Source organism: Sorex araneus, chromosome 2 (assembly GCF_027595985.1).
Source record: "Sorex araneus isolate mSorAra2 chromosome 2, mSorAra2.pri, whole genome shotgun sequence".
NCBI lineage: Eukaryota > Metazoa > Chordata > Mammalia > Eulipotyphla > Soricidae > Sorex > Sorex araneus.
The window spans coordinates 242935463-242955788 of NC_073303.1; the positions used below are offsets into that span (position 1 = coordinate 242935463).

Below are 20326 nucleotides of genomic sequence, written 5' to 3' on the forward strand. Positions count from 1 at the left end.
GGGCACTTGACATGCACACAGTCAACCTGGGTTGGATCCCCAGCACTGCAGAGAGCCAGGAGTAATCCCTGCCATGAGTGACATCTCCCAAACGACAGTATCAGTATAATAGGGGGGTTCCAGCATGCAAGGAAAGACTGCACAGAGAGAAGAGAAATGGTTCACAAGCTGGGACCACTCCTGGGGTTTGGAAGCCCAAACAAAGTTCCACTCAGTTTTTATAGACTTGAGTAAACAAGACTTTGTTGTTTTTTGTTTTTGTTTTTTGCTTTTTGGGTCACACCTGGAAATGCACAGGGGTTACTCCTGTCTCTGCACTCAGGAATCACCCATGGCAGTGCTCAGAGGACCATATAGGATGCTGGGAATCAAACCCGGGTCAGCCGTGTGCAAGGCAAATGCCCTACCCGCTGTACTATTGCTCCAGCCCCAAGTAAACAAGACTTTGTGCCCATCTGCTGTGGATACGGTGTCAGGGTATTTGCAGAAGCAGCAGTTTCTCACTGAAGCAGAGCATTTGCAGTTAGGCTGGGTGCAAAATGTGCCAGTTTAAGCAGCTTTTACCTTATAGCTTTTACCTAACCAGGGTCTTGGTTACAAAAGTCTCACAATCAGACTGGTTTTGTTTGGTTTTGGGGACACACCCAGTCATGATTGTGGGTTACTCCGTGCTGTGCACTCTGGAATTACTCCTGGCCTTGCTCATGGCACCATATGGGATGCTGGAGATGGACCCTAGGTCCACCACATGCAAGGCAAGTGCCCTGCCACCTGCACTATCTCTCCAGTCTCACAAGATTAGACTTTTAGGTCTGGGAAAATAACTCAAAATATTAGGTGCCCCAATTTTTTTTTGCTTTTTGGGTCACACCTGGCAACGCACAGGGGTTACTCCTGTGCTCCTGCACTCCGAAATCATTCCTGGCAGTGCTCGGGGGACCATATGGGATGCTGGGAATCGGACCCGGGTCGGCCGTGTGCAAGGCAAATGCCCTACCCACTGCGCTATCGCTCTAGCCCCAAGGGTGCCCTGATTTTTATGTGTGAGCTCTGAGTTTGATTCCCAGCAATGCAAGGTTGGGGACCGGCCTAGGTAGCCCCCTGCTTGTTCTCTGAGAAGGGAATGAGCTGGTGAACGCCTTGATCCTGTTAAGGGGAGCCACAGGGAAGGCTGCACCTGATCCGCCTTGGCCGGGCCAGAAGCCATATTCTTATTCCTGTCCTGTTTTGCTGAGAAAATTCAAGGAACTGCCAAGCAAACAGCTGTGAAACAAAATAACAGATAGAGTAGCTTGCCCACCTTGTAACTCTTGGCTTTCCCACGAATTGTTTACTGCATACTATACAAGTCAATGAGCTTTGCAATAAAGCCACTGTAAGTTTCATACAGTCCTCCTTACCCCGTCTTTGCAGCTCTCATTTCCTCTCTTGGGTTAATGTTCCACTGGCCTCACGGGTGGAGACATTCAAGCACTGTCCCAGCAACAGCCCCTGAGGAACATACCAGGTGTGACCCCAAAACTAAAACAACAGCAAGAACGACAATAAAAAAACTTAGATGTTCTTCACCTGTTTGTAGACTGTGAAAGTGTTTGAATTATCTTTTTGCTTTTGTTCAACACCCAACAGTGCTCAGGGGTTAGACCTGGCTCTGTGCTCAGGAATTACTCATAGTAGTGCTCAGAAAACCCTCTGGGATGCTGAGGATTGAATCTGGGTCAGCCCTGTGCAAGGCAAGGGCCCTACATGCTGTACTATTTTTTTTTGCCTTTTTTGGTCACACCCAGCGTTGCTCCGGGGTTACTCCTGGTTCTGCACTCAGGAATTACTCCTGGCGGTGCTTGGGGGACCGTATGGGATGTCAGGATTCGAACGCGGGTCGACTGCGTGCAGGGCAAACGCCCTACCCACTGTGCTATCACTCTGGCCCCTACACGCTATACTATTCCTCCGACCTCCTGGGTTTGAAATTTCTTATGTCTTATTTTGTGTTCTTTGTTGGGTGATAGATATGAGTCTTCAAATGGCAGTTTGGGGGAGTTCCTTTGACCTCTGATCTCAGCGAGTATTCAGTGCTGTATGTGATCAAGAGCTGGCAGCACTATCTTTCTGAACCTTGCAAGTTACCTTTTGTGTGTGTGTGTAGTTTTGTTTTGGGGACCACACTTATTTGTGCTCTGAGCTTATTCTTGGCTTTGTGCTCTGGGATCACTCCTGGTAGGGTTTCAAGGACCTTAGGTAATGTCTGGGATGGAACCTGTTTTGTCCTGTGAAAGGCAGAAGGAAAGAAACTTACCTGTAGCACTTTCTCCAGGGCCCCTAAGTTAGCACTCATCGCGAGAAAAAATATTCAATTCTGATTGGCTGATCATTGTCTGAAGCTCCGCTTTTGATGGCCTAGGCAGGAAGTGACCTCAGTGCTTCACATAACGGTTTGTCTGGGACTTTGCAGTTGAGTAAGTAGTCATGACTTTGCTTACCTCTCTTAGTCCCTGTTGAGCTTCATGGTAAAATGGAAAGCCTTTGGATGGAAAAGTGGCATTAATGGAAGATTTTTTTTTAGAAACTGCGAAGGACCTTCTTATGGTGGCTTGGCCAGCCGGTTGGTCAGTCAGGGTCGCCACTTTGAGAAGGTCAGGAAGTGCCTTCGAGCTGCTTTCATCCACGTGTCAAAAGCCTGCAAAGGAATCGGTGGTATGATTTCTGCTTTTTGTATCAACTTGCTCAGGCCAGGGTCTTCAACTGCGCAAGAAGCAAGCGATTCTGGGTGTTCTGACGTGAGTAGCGGCCCAGAGTTAGTTCTAACGGCCCGGTTTCCTAGCCCTAAAATAGTGCATTTTAGAATTTTGTTGTTGGTGCCTGGCTTTTTCGCTTGGCTTGGGGGCTAGACCCAGCGATACTCAGGTCCTCAGATCAGCCGTATGCAAGGCAAATGAATTAACCGTTATACTCTCTTCCACCCTGTCTCGGCAAGTTTTTGATTTTTATTTTGGGGTTTCGGGGGACCACAACCCCTACATGGGGCTACTACCGGCTTGTGTGATTGTGGAATTTTCCCGGCGGGCTAGGGATCACATGATGTCAGGGAACAAATTAATACTTCCTGTGGGCAAAGCTTGTGCTCAGCCCACCGAGCTGTCTCTCTGGCTTTTCTTTTTTTTTTTTTTTAGTATATTTGCAAACTGAGGCTCTTCATTTAGGTGAAAGAGGCCGAGAATGTGGCTCATTGGTAGAGCACTTGCCTTGTATGAATGAGTTTGGATTCATCATCCCCTATGCACGGGTCCAAGAACACCAACAGCCCCCAACCGTTCTTTTTTTTTCTTTTTGGGTCACACCTGGCTCTGCACTCAGGAATTACCCCTGGAAGTGCTCAGGGGGCCCTATGGGATGCTGGGAATCGAACCCGGGTCGGCCACATGCAAGGCAAACGCCCTACCCGCTGTGCTATCACTCCAGCCCCTCCCACCTGTTCTTAATCAGAAAGAAAGAAAAGGGGCCAGAGAGATAGCACAGCAGGAAGGACAGTTGCCTTGAACGTGGCCAACCTGGGTTTGATCCACGGCATCTTATAGAAACCCCCTATCCCAGCACCCGAGTTCAGAGCCAGGAGAATGCCCTGAGCATCCTCAGGTTTGGCCCAACATCAAAAAACAGAAAAAGAAAGATTCTTGAGTGCAGAGCCAGGAGTAATTCCTGAGCACTGCTGGCTGGTGCCCCAAATGTAGGTGAAATGTAGGTGAAACGGATGGGTTTATTTGTTTAAATGAATTTTTTTTTTGCTTTTTATGGGTCATATCCGGCAATGCACAGGCAATGCACTCCTGGCTCATGCAATCAGGAATTACTCCTGGCGGTGCTCGGGGATCATATGAGATGCTGGGAATCAAACCCAGGTCGTCTGTGTGCAAGGCAAACGCCTTACACGCTGTGCTATTGCTCCAGTCCCTTACATGAATTTTTTTAAAAACAAACTATTTTTATTATTTATTCATTTATTTTGGGCTTTTGGGGGCACACCCAACGATACTCAGGGCATATTGCTGGCTCTGTGCTCAGGAGTCACTCCTGGCATTGCTTGGGGGACCCTATGGGATGCTTGGGATCGAACTCGGGTTGGCCACATGAGAGGCAAACACCCTACCCACTGTGTATTGCTCCATCTGGCCCCATTTTTATTTGTTTTTTAAATAAATGGGTAGGTTTAAAATCAGAATCTACTTAAGAGCAGAAAAGACCCCGTCAAGTTGGTTTTTTTTTTATTTGGGGGCCACGCCTGGATCTGAGCTCAGGGATCACTCCTGAAGGGGCTCGTACATAGGGCACCAGGGATTGATACCAGGTCATCCTTATGCAAGGCAAGTTACCTACTCACTGTACCATCGCCTCATCCCCTGTGTTTTGGGGACGGGGTTGTTGAGAGAGGGTGTAGGCTACAGTGATAGTACAGCAAGGCTGATGATTTCCTAACAGGCAGACGACCCGGGTTCAATCCCCTGCATTCCTTAGGGTCCCCGAGCACTGCCTGGAGTAATTCCTGCGTGCAGAGCCATGAGTAACCCCTGAACATCGCTGGGTGTGACCCAAAACCAAAAAAAGAAAAGAATGGGTCTAGAGCCATCATACAACAGGGAGGGTCTTTGCCTTGCACACTTCCGACCCAGGTTTGACCCCAACCCAGGTTCAATCCCTGGCATCCCATAGGTCCCTGGGGCACTGCCAGGAGTGATTCCTGAGTGCAGAGCCAGGAGTAATCCTTTTTTTTTCTTTTAGGGTCACACCCAGCGACGCACGGGGGCTACTCCTGGCTCATGCACTCAGAAATTACTCCTGGTTGTGCTCAGGGGACCATATAGGATGCTGGGAATCGGACCCCCTGGGTCGGCTGCATGCAAGGCAAAATGCCCTCCCTGCTGTGCTATCACTCCAGCCCCACCAGGAGTAATCCTTGAGCATCACTGGGTATCACCAAAAAAAGCAAAAAAAGATAAAAAAGAAATGGAAGTGAACGGAGGGGACAGGAAACAAGGGAAGGGTAAGGGGTCAGAGAAATACTACAACTGAGAGGGCACTTACCTTGCATGCAGCAGACCTGGGTTCGATCCCCAGCATTCCATAGGGGCCCCTGAGGCCTCCAGGAGCGATTCTTGAGTGCAGAGCCAGGAGAAACTCCTGAGCACTGCTGGCTGGGGCCTCTAAACAAAAGGGCAGGGGTGGTTTCATCTTCCTGCCCCACTCACTTCTCTCTCCCTGGACTTGTGCCTAGGAGCACACTGTCTACACTCGTGGTAGATACTCAGCGTAGACACCTGTGGCCTGAAGTGCACTGGCTCTAGCTCACTGGAATAACAGCCCCCACACTCTGAAAGGGGCAAAGGTGGCCATGGCGTTAGGTGAGGGGATTAAGGATTTCTCTTGGTAGGACAAGAAAAGTTTGTGCTCCCTTCCACTGGGGTCCCTGTCCACTCTTGCAGGAAGGAATTTCAGGAGGTGTGAGGAGATCATCAAAGAGCTCAAGTTTGAAAGTCTGAAGCTCAGGTTTGATCCCTGGTGCTGAGCACTGAGCCAGATAGCTCCTGAGCACCGCTGGGTGGGACCCAGACCAAAAAAAAAAAGTGGGGCTGGAGCAATAGCACAGCAGGTAGGGCGTTTGCCTTGCACGCAGCCGACCCAGGTTCGAGTCCCAGCATCTCTTATGGTCCCCTGAGCAACAACAACAACAACAACAAAAAACGTTCTGGAGGGCCTGAAGAGATAGTAGAGTGGGCAGGGCACTTGTCTCGAGTGCGGCGGACCTGGGTTTGACCCCAGCATCCCATCGGTTTTCATAGGGAACCCTGAGCATCGCTGGGAGTAATCCCTGAGTGTAGAACCCAGAGTGACGCCTAAAGATCGCTGGGTGTGGCCTAAGAAAACAAAATAAATAAACAAACAAAAAAATAAAGGGACCTGATAGATAGATTGCCTTGCATGTGGCTGACCCAGATTAGATCCCTGGCGTTCCTTAGGAGGCCAGCCTGTGCAAACGCCCTCCCTGCTAGACTATGGCACTGGCCCCTGCTGCTAGTTCTTTTTTTTCTTTTAGGGGTTTTTAGGTCACACGCAATGATGTTCAGGGGTTCCTTCTGGCTCTACACTCAGGGTATCACTCCTGGCAGTGCTTGCAGGACCCTGTGAGATGCCGGAGATCGAACCGGGATTGACCTCAAGCCAGGAAAATGCCCTCCCTCTCTAGTCCCTGCCTCTAGTTCTTTATCCCAGTTTTGAGGTGGTTTTGTTTTGTTTTGTTTTTCCTTTTTGGGTCACACCTGGCTACGCACAGGGGTTACTCCAGGCTCTGCGCTCAGGAATTACTCCTGGCGGTGCTCAGGTGACCATATGGGATGCTGGGAATCGAACCCGGGTCGGCCGCATGCAAGGCAAACGCCCTACCCGCTGTGCTATTGCTCCAGCCCTTTATCCCATTTTTGAGACCAGTCACTTTATTCTTTCGTTTTTGTTTGGGGACCACACTCAGCGATGCTTAGGGCTTACTCCTGCCTCTGCACTCAGCAGTTACTCCCGGTGGTGCTCAGGGACCCTACGGGATGCTGGGGATAGAATCTGGGTTAGCCGCACGCAAGATAAGTGTACTCCTCACTGTACTATTACTCTGCTCCCATTTAGGTGTTTTGTTTTGTTTTTTTTGTTGTTGTTGTTGTTGCTTTTTAAATCACACACCTGGCGATGCACAGGGGTTACTCCTGGCTCTATGCTCAGGAATTACCCCTGGCGATGCTCAGGGGACAATATGGGATGCTGGGAATCAGACCCAGGTCGGCCGCGTGCAAGGCAAATGCCCTACCCGCTGTGCTATTGCTCCAGCCCCCTCATTTAGTTTTGTTTGGGGGGGCTCGCTGGTAGTGCTCAGGGCTTCCTCCTGGCTCTGCGGTCAGGGATCACTTCTGGCTGCTTGGAGACTTTGAAGGCTGCTGGGGCTTGAACTCGTGTCAGCTCTACTATGGCTCGGGTCCCAGCCCCTTTCCTCTGAACCCACTTTGCCCCTTGTAAGGTTGTTGCCAGACAGATGTGTGGGCGCCTCACGGCCCTGGGGTCCCATCACACCCTCTCTCTGTGCTCCTGACTTTGCCTTTTCTTCCAGGTTTTCTTGCTGCCCTGCTGGCAGAGGCAGAGGCTGGGGAGATGGCGACCCGCCGTCGGAGGGCTCGTCCTCGGGTAAGCAGAAAGGTGCGGCCTACAGAAATGAAAGAACGTTCTTGAAGTAATTCTGCATCCAGGCCTTAAGCAAATCTGGCCTGGGCCTGAGACTTCCCTGCGTGCCTCCCTCTGTTGCTCTCTGGTAGACGTACACAGCCGAGCCAGTATTTTATTACTGTTGATTGTTTGTTTTTTAGGTCACACCCAACAGGGCTCAGGAGTTACTCCTGCCTCTGCACTCAGGAATGACTCCTAGTGGTCCGGGTGGTCCACAATGGCCCGGGGACCCTGTGGGATGCTGGGGTTCGAATCTGGGTCGGCCATGTGAGAGACAGGCGACCTACCGGCTTCACTGTCCCTCCGGCCCGGAGTCCAATATGTAAATTATAATATATTTAATCATATTTTAATAGATTTTATATTTATCATTTAATCAGTAATCATATTTCATATTGAAATATATTTAAATTATAACATTTTGGCAATAGTATTACAATACATTTATTTATTTATTTATTTATTGGCTTTTTGGGTCACACCCAGTGATGCACAAGGGTTACTCCTGGCTCTGCACTCAGGAATTACTCCTGGCGGTGCTCAGGGGACCATATGGGGTGCTGGGAATCGAACCCAGGTAGGCTGCGTGCAAGGCAAACGCCCTACCCGCTGTACTATCGCCCTAGCCCCCGGTTCAGATATATTTAAATCACAATAATATTTAATTTATAATAAATACTCGTGTTATATTGAAATCATTTTGTATTTAAACAATATATTTTACTAATTCTCATTATGATTTAAGTATGTTTAAATAACAACATATTTAAATCATATTTATATCATCTGTCACTGTCACTGTCATCCCGTTGCTCATCGATTTGTTCGAGTGGACACCGGTAACATCTCTCATTGTGAGACTTATTGTTACTGTTTTTGGCATATCCACTATGGCACGGGTAGCTTGCCAGGCTCTGCTGGGCAGGCACGATACTCTCAGTAGCTTGCCGGGCTCTCCAAGAGGGGCGGAGGAATCAAACACAGCTTGGCCGCGTGAAAGGCGAACGCCCTACCACTGTGCTACTGCTCCAGCCCGTATTTATATAATAATATATTTAATCATATTTTAATCATTTAATCAATATTTTAGTCATTTAGTCTCCGGATACTGTCTCTCACCAGGGAGAGCTCTTACTTGTTTTCTCTTAATTATTATTTTGTTTTGTTTTGCTTTGGGGCTGTGCTCAGGGCTTACCTCTGGCTCTGTTCTCAGGGGTATCTCCTGGGGTGATTTAGGGAATCCTATGGAGTTCGGGAGACACCACCCAGGTCACCCTCCTGCAAGACAAGTGCCCGACCTGCTGTCCTCTCTGGCCCCCGAGGACAGTCTCTTAGTTTTTACTTTGTTGGGTGCTATAGCATAGAGAAAAATAACGTGGGGATGTCTCGATTTGATTTTCACTCGTATTTCTCTTTATTTTAGAGGGGTCTATATTTAATCCGGCTCTGTGTTCAGGGGTCACTCCTGGCGGGGCTCAAGAGACCTTACAAGGTGCCGGGGATCGAATCTGGATCAGCCACATGCAAGGCAAGTGCCCTTCCCTCCGTACCACGGGTGCAAATTAAACTCTCAATGATTTGGGGGGCTGGGAGGGCCCATGGACGGGGCATCGGGGCTGGCTTCTCCCTAGCGGGGAGGCCCTGAGCCCCTCTAGGGCCCTGTGGGGACTCATCCTCATGGCCCAGGGAATAGGGGGACAGGCCCCGACTCCCACCCCCTGTGTGTCTTCAGGACACGGTGACCTTCCCCGACGTGGCCGTGACCTTCACCCCGGAGGAGTGGACGTGCCTGGACGCCTCTCAGCGGAGACTCTACAGGGACGTGATGCTGGAGGCCTACCAGCACCTGCGGGCCGTTGGTGAGCGAGGCCGGGGCTGCTGCCCAGACCGGGATGAACCCGAGTGGGCTCCTGCCGGCCAGGCTGGGGAGAGCTGTGGGAAGTCAGGGTGATGGGACAGACACCCCTCTGCACCCCCCAGTTTTCATCTGCTGTGATTTCTGTCCAGTGTGTTTTCATATTCCTCCACCACCTCACAGCCCTGATGTGGATCCTCAGAATTCATCTTGGACACAGGACATGCTCACTGGGGCTCCCTTTTCAGAATAAATTTGATTATTATTTTTTTTGTAGTTGTTGGGGGGGTGTCACACCCAGTAAGGCTCAGGGTTTACTTCTGGCTCTACACTGTGAATTGCTCTTGGCAGTGCTCTGGGGATTCTCTGGGAAGCTGGGGATTGAACCTGGGTCAGCCAGGTGCAAGGCAAATGCCCTACCTGCTGTACTATCACTCCATCACTCTGGCCCCTAAATTTTGGGGTGTGTGTGTGTGTGTGTGTTTAACTTCATTTTTGGTTTTCGAGCCAAACTATCACTCCAGCCCACCCTGGGCAGCAACATTTGACCCCTGGGAATAGCAGTTTCCCCTTGAAATTTAATGTCTCTTGCCTTTTCCTCATTTCCAATAACTATAAATACTTATATGAAGGTGCTTCTGTTTCTTTTTTTTTTTTGCTTTTTGGGTCACACCCAGCGATGATCAGGGGTTACTCCTGGCTCTGCACTCAGGAATTGCTCCTGGCGGTGCTCAGGGAACCATATGGGATGCTGGGAATCGAACCTGGGTCAGCCGCATGCAAGGCAAATGCCCTACCCCTTGTGCTATTTCTCCAGCCCCAGTTGTTTCATTTTGAAGCAGGAACCTCAGGCTACAGCGCTGCCTTAGGGTTCCTGCTTGGAGCAGTGCTGAGGGAGGACTCAGGGTGCTGGGTTTCTACCCCGGTCTTTCTGCCTCTAGCCCTTTGGCCTCCTGCCCTGATTGCTCAGGATAGCCTAGTGGGTAGGGCGCTTGCCTCACATGGGGCTGACCCAGGCTTGATCTCCAGCATCCCAAAGAGAGTATCTCTGAGCACAGAGCCAGGAGTATTCCCTGAGCACTACTGAGTGTGGCCCAAAGACCCCTCCCCTCAAGCAATAGCACAGTGGGGAGAGCGTTTGCCTTGCACGCGGCCAACCCGGGTTCGAATCCCAGCATCCCATAATATGGTCCCCTGAGCACCGCCAGGAATAATTTCTGAGTGCATGAGCCAGGAGTAACCCCTGTACATTGTGGGGTGTGACCTAAAAAGCAAAAAAAGAAAAAAAGAAAAGTACAAGATGCCATTGTATTGAACTCCCACCTTTTGCGAGGTTATAAACATGAACTTGGATTTGTTTGTTTTGTTTTTGTTTTTGTTTTTGAGCTACACCTGGCAATGCTCAGGGGTTACTCCTGGGTTTGCACTCAGGAATTATTCGTGGCTGTCTGGCAGTGCTCAGGGACATATGGGATGCCGGGGATCGAACCCCGGTTGGCCATGTGCAAGGCAAACACCCTTCCTGCTATACTACAACGCTAGCCCGAACTCGGGTCTTAAGAGTCTGGGTGGGGGCTGGAGCGATAGCACAGCGGGTAGGGCGTTTGCCTTGCACGCGGCCAACCCTGGTTCGAATCCCAGCATCCCATATGGTCCCCTGAGCACCGCCAGGGGAGATTCCTGAGTGCAGAGCCAGGAGTGACCCCTGTGCATGGCCGGGTGTGACCCAAAAAGCAAAAAAAAAAAAAAAAAAGAGTCTGGGTGAAACCATCCTTGTGCGACCCAGAATATAAATACATCCTTTCTCTTTTACATAACTTTTTTCTTCTATTGTTTTTTGGAAGGGTTATACTATATCTGGCAGTGCCTACTCCTGGCTCTGTGCTCACTCCTGGCAAGGCTGTGGAACCATCTGCGGGCAGTGGGGATTGAACTATACCGACGGCATGCAAAACAAAAAGCCTTCGCTTCTGTAATATTGCTTCACCCCCTCTTTGAAGTCATTTTACTGAAGTCAGTAAGAAGGCAGAGTTGATTCCCGGGAAGGCCACTGGATTCTGAAATGCCCCTTAACCACAAACCCATCCTTCTCTGCCACAGGGAATTGCCCATTTAAGCCAGCACTGATCTCTTGGTTGGAAGAAAGAAACTTGAAGACAGTGGAGAGAGGCATCCCTAGTGGTGAGTGGTTTTCTTTGTTTGGTTTTGCTATTTTTTTGTTTGTTTTTGGGTCACACCCAGCCATGCTCAGGGGTTACTCCTCCTGGCTCTGCACACAGGGATCACTCCTGGCAGTGCTCAGGGACCCTGTGGGGTGCTGGGGATCAAACCAGGATTGGCCTCATACAGGTCAGACGCCCTCCCCGCTGTACTATTGCTCCAGCCCCAACACATGTACACCTTAACCCCACCCCCACCCCCAGGATATCTGAGACCTTTCAAAGCTTAATAATGGATTATATAATAAGTTTCTTCTTTCCTAATCAAGTTTAATTTTATAGACTCTTTATAAGGGCTGGAGCGATAGCACAGTGGGTAGGGTATTTGCCTTGCATGCAGCAGACCCGGGTTCGATTCCTACCGTCCCTCTCGGAGAGCCCGGCAAGCTACTGAGAGTATCTCGCCCGCACGGCAGAGCCTGGCAAGATCCCCGTGGCGTATACGATATGCCCAAAACAGTAACAAGTCTCACAATGGAGACGTTACTGGTGATCGTTCGAGCAAATCGATGAGCAACAGGATGACAGTGATACAGTGATACAGTCTTATAAAGTCACTGTCACTGTCATCCCATTGCTCATCGATTTGCTCGAGTGGGCACCAGTAACGTCTCCATTGTGAGACTTGTTACTGTTTTTGGCGTATCAAACACGCCACGGGGAGTTTGCCAGGCTCTGCCGTGCGGGCGAGATACTCTCAGTACCTTGCCGGGCTCTCTGAGAGGGGCAGAGGAATCGAACGCAGGTCGGCTGCGTGCAAAGCAAAAAAATTTTTTTTTCTTTTTGGGTCACACCGAGATGCTCAGGCATTACTCCTGGCTTTGCACTCAGGAATCACTTCTGGCAGTGCTCAGGGGACCATATGGGATGCTGGGAATCGAACCTGGGTTGGCCGAGTGTAAGGCAAATGCCCTACTCACTGTGCTATTGCTCCAGCCCCCATATATTTCTATTTTAATTTCTGCTGATGTTCCTTTTTATAATTTAGAGCCCACACTCATTTCTTAAATTATTGCATTAATAACTACTTTTAATAAAAACTCCACCAATTTGCAGTAGATACTGTATATCAGTACTATTCCCAATAATTTCCCCTTGTCTTCTCAGTAATCTCTATTTTACTTTCAGTATGAAGAAATAGCAATTCCAATTATTTCATTAAAATCTGATTTTTTAGTTTCTTATAAACAGGTGGAATTTTGGTTTTTAAAATCCAGTCACTTTTCTCAGGTAATTTAGCCCAACACTATTACAAATGACTAGCTACCTATGTATTCTTTTTTTTTAATTAATTACTCTTATGTTAACTTTATTTTACAACAAAAATAAAAATCCAGGACTGGAGCAATAGCACAGCGGTTAGGGTGTTTACCTTGCACTCGGCCGACCCAGGTTCAATTCCCAGCATCCCATATGGTCCCCTGAGCACCTCCAGGGGTAATTCCTGAGTGCATGAGCCAGGAGTAACCCCTGTGCATCGCCAGTTGTGACCCAAAAAGGGAAAAAAAATAACGAAAATCCAAAAGTCAGAGGAATAGTATAGGGGTTGAGTGTAAGTATCAAATTTTTTTATTATTATTTTTTTAATTGAATCACCGTGAGAACAGTTACAAAGCTTTCAGGATCAAGTCTCAGTCATACAATGATCAAACACCCATCCCTTACCAGTGTACATACATGTTCCACCACCACAAACCCCAGCATACCCCCCTCACACACACCCCCACCTGTGTGGCAGATGATTTTCACTTTAATCTCTCTTTACTTTGATTACGTTCAATTTTCGACAGAAAACCCACTATTATTATTTGGAGTTTTTCCCCCAACAATCAGACCTGTTGAAATGACATCATTAGATAGAACATATGTTTTCTATTGCTGATAACAAAGAGCATATGATGTTGCACGGTTGCGAAAGCGGCCGCCCAGTTTTGGGATTCTGGTATTTTAGTAATTAAATCCAGAGGTATTTCTGCCCGCAGCTGCTGCATTTCGAGATTGGTTTGTGTGTCGCTGGGATCATGGCTGTTCAGGGGTGGAGGAGCTGTTCGTGGGCGGCTGCTCAGGGTCTCATTTGAGTGGGGAGCAGGGCCGGTTCTGCCCACCCCCAATCTCGAGACTCCCCATGTGTCCCATCACTGCAAGCTCCTACCTCTCTGTCCAATTGGCTCTGAAAGGTGGCGGTCACCATGCTGCCGCAAAGGGGAAAAGGCCGAGGGACAAAACCCTTCCCCTCCCAGGGCTGCACAGGGCTGTCAGCTACCTATGTATTCTTATTCCTGACTATGAAGTCTTAACCTGATTCCCCCCCAACCCACTTTCTGCTGTGAGCTCAAATTACCACTTTCCCCTTATGTTTCACTTCTTTCCTTTTGTGGTATACAGAGGAACATTTACTGGACGGGTTCTAATTTATTAATGCTGATTCAATGACACAGTATCAAAACTCACGCCCTTATATTCTTTCACTTTAGAAAGCTTCCTTTCTTTTAAGAAATCACCTGTGACCCAATTGCCGCTCAACACCTTTATTGCAAACCACAACACCTAATCAGAGAGACAGAACAATAGGGAATACCCTGCCATAGTGGCAGTTTGGGGTGGGGGGAGACAGGACTGGGGAGGGTGGGAGGGATGCTGGGTTTACTGGTGGTGGAGAATGGGCACTGGTAAAGGGATGGGTTATCGAACTTTGTATGGGGGAAACATGAGCACAAAAATGTATAAATCTGTAACTGTACCCTCATGGTGATTCACTAAATTGAAAAAAGAAAAAAGAAAAGAAATCACCTGTGACCTTCAGCATATAAGTCCTGAAAGGCTCTAATTAGGAAGTCTGGGACCCTGAGAATAGCGGACACCCAAGAACAGTATTTCAATGGAATAAATGTGTCATCGACAGTCAAAGTCATGAGAATTTGTTAGCTTAGAATAAAAATAAAAGGGAATTTTACTGTATAATTTTTATGACCACAGATATCAAAAGTCAGTGAAGCTAAGGCCAATATGTATTAAGTATTAACAATTTAATTTTTGCATAACTAAATTTGTATACATGTCTAAGGGTTATATACCCACTAACTCCTACCATAACACATTATTAAGAGATTTGAGATAATCTCATTAAATCTTTAATTACTTAAACATCGAAAAAACACATAAACAATGATTATATAGAAAGCATTGATACTAGTGCTTTTTTTTTTTTGTAAACCTGTCAGTTCCCCATGCCAGATATGGCATAATAGGAAAAGAAAAGTGAAAAGCAGAAGAGAATTCTCTATTTAAGGCTTCAGAATGGAGAACTAGAGACCCCTCAAGCAAATTTCCTTTCATATATCAGCCACACTTTTTAATGTGAAATTTCTACTTGATGGACGCTTCCCTGAGTCGCACTTATAAGGCCTCATTAAGAAGTACCTGAAATAGGGACTGGAGCGATAGTACAGCGGGTAGGGTGTTTGCCTTGCACGAGGCCAACCCGGGTTCAATCCCCGGCATCCTATATGGCCGCCCCAGCACCGCTAGGAGTAATTCCTGAGTGCAGAGCCAGAAATAACCTCTGTGCATTGCTAGGTGTGACCCAAAAAGGAAAAAAAAAAAAAGTACTCGAAATATAGTAAGTTGATGAGTTGCAGATTTTTGAGTACTTATTTTCATAGGTTTCTTTCTGGGACAGAGCAAATTGATGTAGAATTAAGAAGTGAATGAACTTAGAAAAATAAAAATTTCTCTAGGGGCTGGAGCAATAGCACAGTGGGTAGGACGTTTGCCTTGCATGCGGCCAACCCAGTTTCGATTCCCAGCATCCCATATGGTCCCCTGAGCACTGCCAGGAGTAATTCCTGAGTGCAGAGCCAGGAGTAACCCCTGTGAATCACCAGGTGTGACCCAAAAAGAAAAAAAAATTTCTTTATATAACAAGTCTTGAAAATTGAGAACAGATACTTAGTAAAGCCACAGTTTTCAGAGGTGGAGGGACAGGATGCTTGCCTTGCAAGCAGCCGACCCAGGTTCAATCCCTGGCATCCAACAGGTCCTCTGAGTCCCATTAATTCCTGAGTGTAGAGCCAGGAATCCACCCTGAGCAATGCTGGGTGTTGCCCCCCAAAAAACAAGTTTTGACATTGCCAAACGTCTCCAGATGAGCACTTTTTTTGTCAATGTATTTATTTGACAAGCAGTGTAGATGAAGCCTTTAAGTCATGAATCGACATTCCATGTATGAACTTCTCCTGTGACCTATTGTGTTTTATTTTAGAATCAGAACCACAGTTTAAGAACAATGACTCCATCCTACAACTGAACAGCCCTGCTATGGTAAGATTCATGCATTTGATAAAATATGTCTTATTTTTCATGCTGAAAAATTCTTCCTATTTTTATCAGATAGAAGAGATGGTACATAGTTAACTTTTGTATATTTAACCAAAATGACCCAGTAGCATTTCTGAATATGGTAAACTTGGGAATTTTAATATTACTATTATTATTACTATTATTAATATTGTTACTATTTGAAGCCAAACCTGGTGGGGCTCAAGAGTTTACCCCTAATTCTTTTTTTTAAACCCCTAATTCTTTGCTTAAGGATAACTCCCCTCCTGGCTTGGGGGGCTGTACAGAGTATTGGGGATCAGATCTGGGTCAGCCTCATGCAAGACAAGAGCCCTACCCACTCTACTGTGTATACCACATTTTATTTTATTTTATTTTATTTTATTTTTTTGCTTTTTGGGTCACACCCAGCGATGCTCAGGGGTTACTCCTGGCTTTGCACTCAGGAATTACTCCTGGCGGTGCTTGGGGGACCATATGGGATGCCGGGGATCGAACCTGGGTCGGCCGCGTGCAAGGCAAACGCCCTACCCGCTGTGCTATCGCTCCGGCCCCTACCACATTTTATTTTAAAACAATATTTTGAGAATGTGGGGGTTTTGGGCCACACCTGGCAATGCTCCAAGGTTACTCAGCACTCAAGGATCACTCCCGAAGAGGCTCAGGGGACTGTACAGGGATACCGGGGATTGAACCTGGGTTGCCCCATGCACGGCAAATGCCCTTTGTCCTATACTATTGCTCTAGCCTCTATTATTATTTTATTCACTATCACTATCACTATCATCCCGTTGCTCCTCGATTTGCTCGAGCGGGCCCAGTAAACATTTCCATTCGTCCTAGCCCTGAGATTTTAGCAGCCTCTCTCTACTCGTCCTTCCCAATGGTGCCACATTAGAGGCTCTTTCAGGGTCAGGAGAATGAGACCAATCATTGTTACTGTATTGGGCATATGGATACACTACGGGGAGATTGCCAGGCTCTCCTGGGCATATTATTATTATTATTATTATTATTATTATTATTATTATTATTATTATTATTGTCTTTGGGACACACTTAGCTGTGTTCACGGTTTACTCCTGGCTCTGTTCTCAGGGATTTTTCCTGGCGGGCTTGGGGGACCATGGTACCCAAGCTTCAACATGGGCCAACCGTTTGCATGGCAAGCACCATACCCACAGTACTATCTTTCCAGCCCCTGGCTCTAGATTTCATATAGGTCATCCTGTTTCCTATAGAAATGTTTAAATCATGCTCTTTTCAACAGCCGAGCCCTGAGCTCTCGTGGAATGCGTCCGAAAGGGATAAATCTGACCAAGACTTGAGAGAAAGTCCATGCCTTCCTCCCCCTGGGAATGATCAGGCAGACGGGATCTCTTCTAAAGAAATGGAAAACAGAAACGGCTTCCACACACTCAAGAAACCTGCCACTGGGAAAACGCATCTTCAGATGAGTCATCAGCTTCCGAAGACTCAACCTACCGGTGGGAGGAAGGCCTGTCAGGATGGTCAGCACGGAAAGGATTTTAGAGGTTCCTCTTCTCTGAACACTCACCGTCAAATTCAGACTGGACCCGGGGCCCACGCGTGCAAGGAATGCGGACAAAGCTTCGAGTGTTTGAAGAAACTTAAAGCTCACACGAAGAACCATAGTGCGGGGAAACGCTCTACGCGTGAGCCCCACGGCGAAGCCTCAGCTCAGGCCTCGGTCCTTCGCCCTGACTCGGGAGAGAGAGCCTATACGTGTGAGCAGTGTGGCAAAGGCTTTGCTGCTCCTTCACAGCTGTCAAGGCATGTTCGAACGCACGCCAGGGTGCAGCTGTTGCCCTGTGACATCTGTGGGAAGACCTTGAGCAGTTCGTCAAGTCTTAGCATCCACAAGCGTTGCCACACGGGAGAGAAGCCCTTCGCGTGTCCGGAGTGCGGCAAGGCCTTCGCTCAGTCGTCTCACCTCACGAAACACGTGCGAATCCACACGGGGGAGAAGCCCTTTGCGTGTCAGGAGTGTGGCAAGGCCTTCACTCAGTCTTCTCATCTCATGAAGCATACGCGAATCCACACGGGTGAGAAGCCCTTTACGTGTGAGGGGTGTGGCAAGACCTTCGCCCAGTCCTCACACCTCGTGAAGCATCAGCGACTCCACACGGGAGAGAAACCCTATGTGTGTCAGAAATGTGGCGAGGCATTTTCTCAAAGGTCGTTTCTCACGGTGCATAGGCGAACTCACTCTGGAGAGAAGAATTATCTGTGTGACCAATGTGGCAACGTTTTTTCTTCTTCCTCCTACCTCACAAAACATTTGCAGACGCACACGGGCGAGAAGCCTCTTGAGTGTAACACACGTGAGAAGACGTTCTCCTCTTCTTCTTACATGGCCACTCATGAGCGTTTTCACACCGATGGGAAACGCCACACGTGTGAGACATGCGGGAAGGCCTTCACTCGACGCTCTGACCTGACAAAACACATGAAATTCCACACAGGAGAAAAGCCGTTTCGATGTGACAGATGCAGTAAAACCTTTTTCTCCTCGCCCCAACTGAGGAATCATATTAGGACTCACACAGGGGAGAAGCCTTTTCACTGTGACGTCTGTGGGAAAACTTATTCCTCGGCTTCTTATTTTTCCATTCACAAGCGCATTCACACGGGGGAGAAACCCTATCAGTGTAAGCAATGTGGAAAGGCCTTTGTGGCCCCCACCGCTCTCTCTCTACACCTCAGGTCTCACACCTTTTGAGTGCGATATGTGCAGGAAGTCGTTCTCTTGTGCTTTGTATGTGACCATTTACAAGCAGTGGAGAGAAACCATTTGCATGTGAGGAAGGTGAGGTCTTCACTAAATCCTCCAGCCTGCAGCAACATAGGCACGTTCACACTGGCTAGAAACACCATACCTGTAAGGGTTGCGGGAAGGCTACCATGAGGTCCTTCAGTCTGAGGGAACGTAGAGGGGTTCACACGGGAGAGAAACCCTATACGTGTGAGCAGTGTGATAAAGGCTGTAAGAAACAGTCAGGCCTTTATTGCCAGAAGAGAATCCGCACTTCTGTGATGGAATCTCAGGATTCAGGAATTGATTCAGGAATCACAGAATCCCTGAGAGAAACTTTACCCAGTCTTCAGGCCTTCATAAACACAGGAAAATTTACACGAGGCAGAATCCACGCATCTCAGGGCGAGGGCAAGACCTTGCCTCATCTTCAGGAACAAAAACAAGTGTGACCACTTGTGGCCATGGTCCTAGCCATTTCAGATCTTACCAGGTGTCATGGAATTCCCACTGGACAGATTTCTGAATGGAATGTGTCAGATCTTCTGCCTCTTGTTTGGAAAGCAAATTTTGGTTTGGGGCCACACCCGGGGGTGCTCAGGGCTTATTCCTGGCGGGTTCATGAGACCAGATGGGGTGTTGGCGGATCGAACTGGGTCAGCCATGTCGAAGTCAAATGCCCTATCTGCAGTATTATTATTGTTCTGACCCTGAAAACAAAGTGGTTTTGTTTTTGAGCGGGGAAAGAGGGTTGGGTGGAGGTGGGGATGGTTATGTGTCAAACCTGCAATGGCTTAGAAACTGGTTCTGGTGATATACTTGGCACGTTTCCAGCAGTGCTGGGGCCTGAACCTGGGCCTTATCTCGGTGTGATCCTCGCTGGATGGACATTGCCTTCTGTTTTTCACTTGTTTTTTTAACATCAAGAGAGGGGCCGGAGCGATAGCACAGCGGGTAGGGCGTTTGCCTTGCACGCGGCCGACCCGGGTTCGATCCCCGGCATCCCATATGGTTCCCCAAGCACTGCCAGGAGCAATTCCTGAGTGCAAAGCCAGGAGTAACCCCTGAGCATCGCTGGGTGTGACCCAAAAAAAGCAAAAAAAAAAAAAAAAAAAAGAGAAATCACCCTGAAGACAATGTGGAAAATCACAAAGCCCTCCGGAGCCAGATCCACCAGAAGTTATGAGAGGGCATGTGGACACGAAGAAAGGCCACTGAATATACTCACATGCATGTCTCCATCAAATTTACTAGGACAGAATTGTGCCCTGCAGAAAAGTCCGACCAATGTAAGTGGAGCAATTGGACATGTCATGTTAACTTACTGACAAGTCATAATTTACTTGTGGGCAAAAATCAATAGAAAATGGTTGTCATTGTTGAGCATTTGTTTCTGGGCTCATTACTAATTTTGGATGGTCCAGACATTAAATGGTTCGATTTAGACATAAAAGGAGTGCGGGACATACTGACCAATTTCCAAAATCTTAGGATTTTTTTCTTTATTGGGTCACACCTGGTGGCAGTGCTCAGGGCTTAGTCCTGGCTCTATGCAGGGGTCCCTGCTGGTGGACTCAGGAGACCCTCCCTGGGTCTGGGGATTAAACTGAAGTTGGCTGTGTGCAAGGCAAGCCTAAAGTGCTATAAGATCTGAGTATTCACTGCAGGCTGAGTATTAAACTGATGGCTTTGCTAATCAAGACATTCAAAAAAGCTCCTTTCTATTGTGTTCTTTGTATATGAAAGCTTGAAAAAAAAAATCTTTTTAATCTTCCTCATTTGAGATTATTCAGTTGCAGTATTTAGGTTGATCACTGCCACATACCCCAGCAAAACACTGCTCTCACCTAAATCAGAGTTGGAGCAAAGAAAGGACAGTGTCCA

The 20326-nt window shown here is 47.9% G+C and overlaps 1 protein-coding gene across 1 annotated transcript; it reads left to right on the forward strand.

Moving 5' to 3' along the window:
- The first annotated feature begins 15296 nt into the window (after window positions 1–15296).
- On the forward strand, window positions 15297–19353 carry LOC129402588 (zinc finger protein OZF-like). Its single transcript, XM_055129666.1, has one exon. The coding sequence runs from the start codon at window positions 16910–16912 to the stop codon at window positions 18407–18409; it is 1500 nt and encodes a 499-aa protein (XP_054985641.1). The 5' UTR covers window positions 15297–16909; the 3' UTR covers window positions 18410–19353.
- Window positions 19354–20326: the final 973 nt, after the last annotated feature.

Excerpts from the sequence above, each read along its gene's own strand:
- LOC129402588 (XM_055129666.1), top strand. The coding sequence starts at position 16,910 with ATGTTTAAATCATGCTCTTTTCAACAGCCGAGCCCTGAGCTCTCGTGG.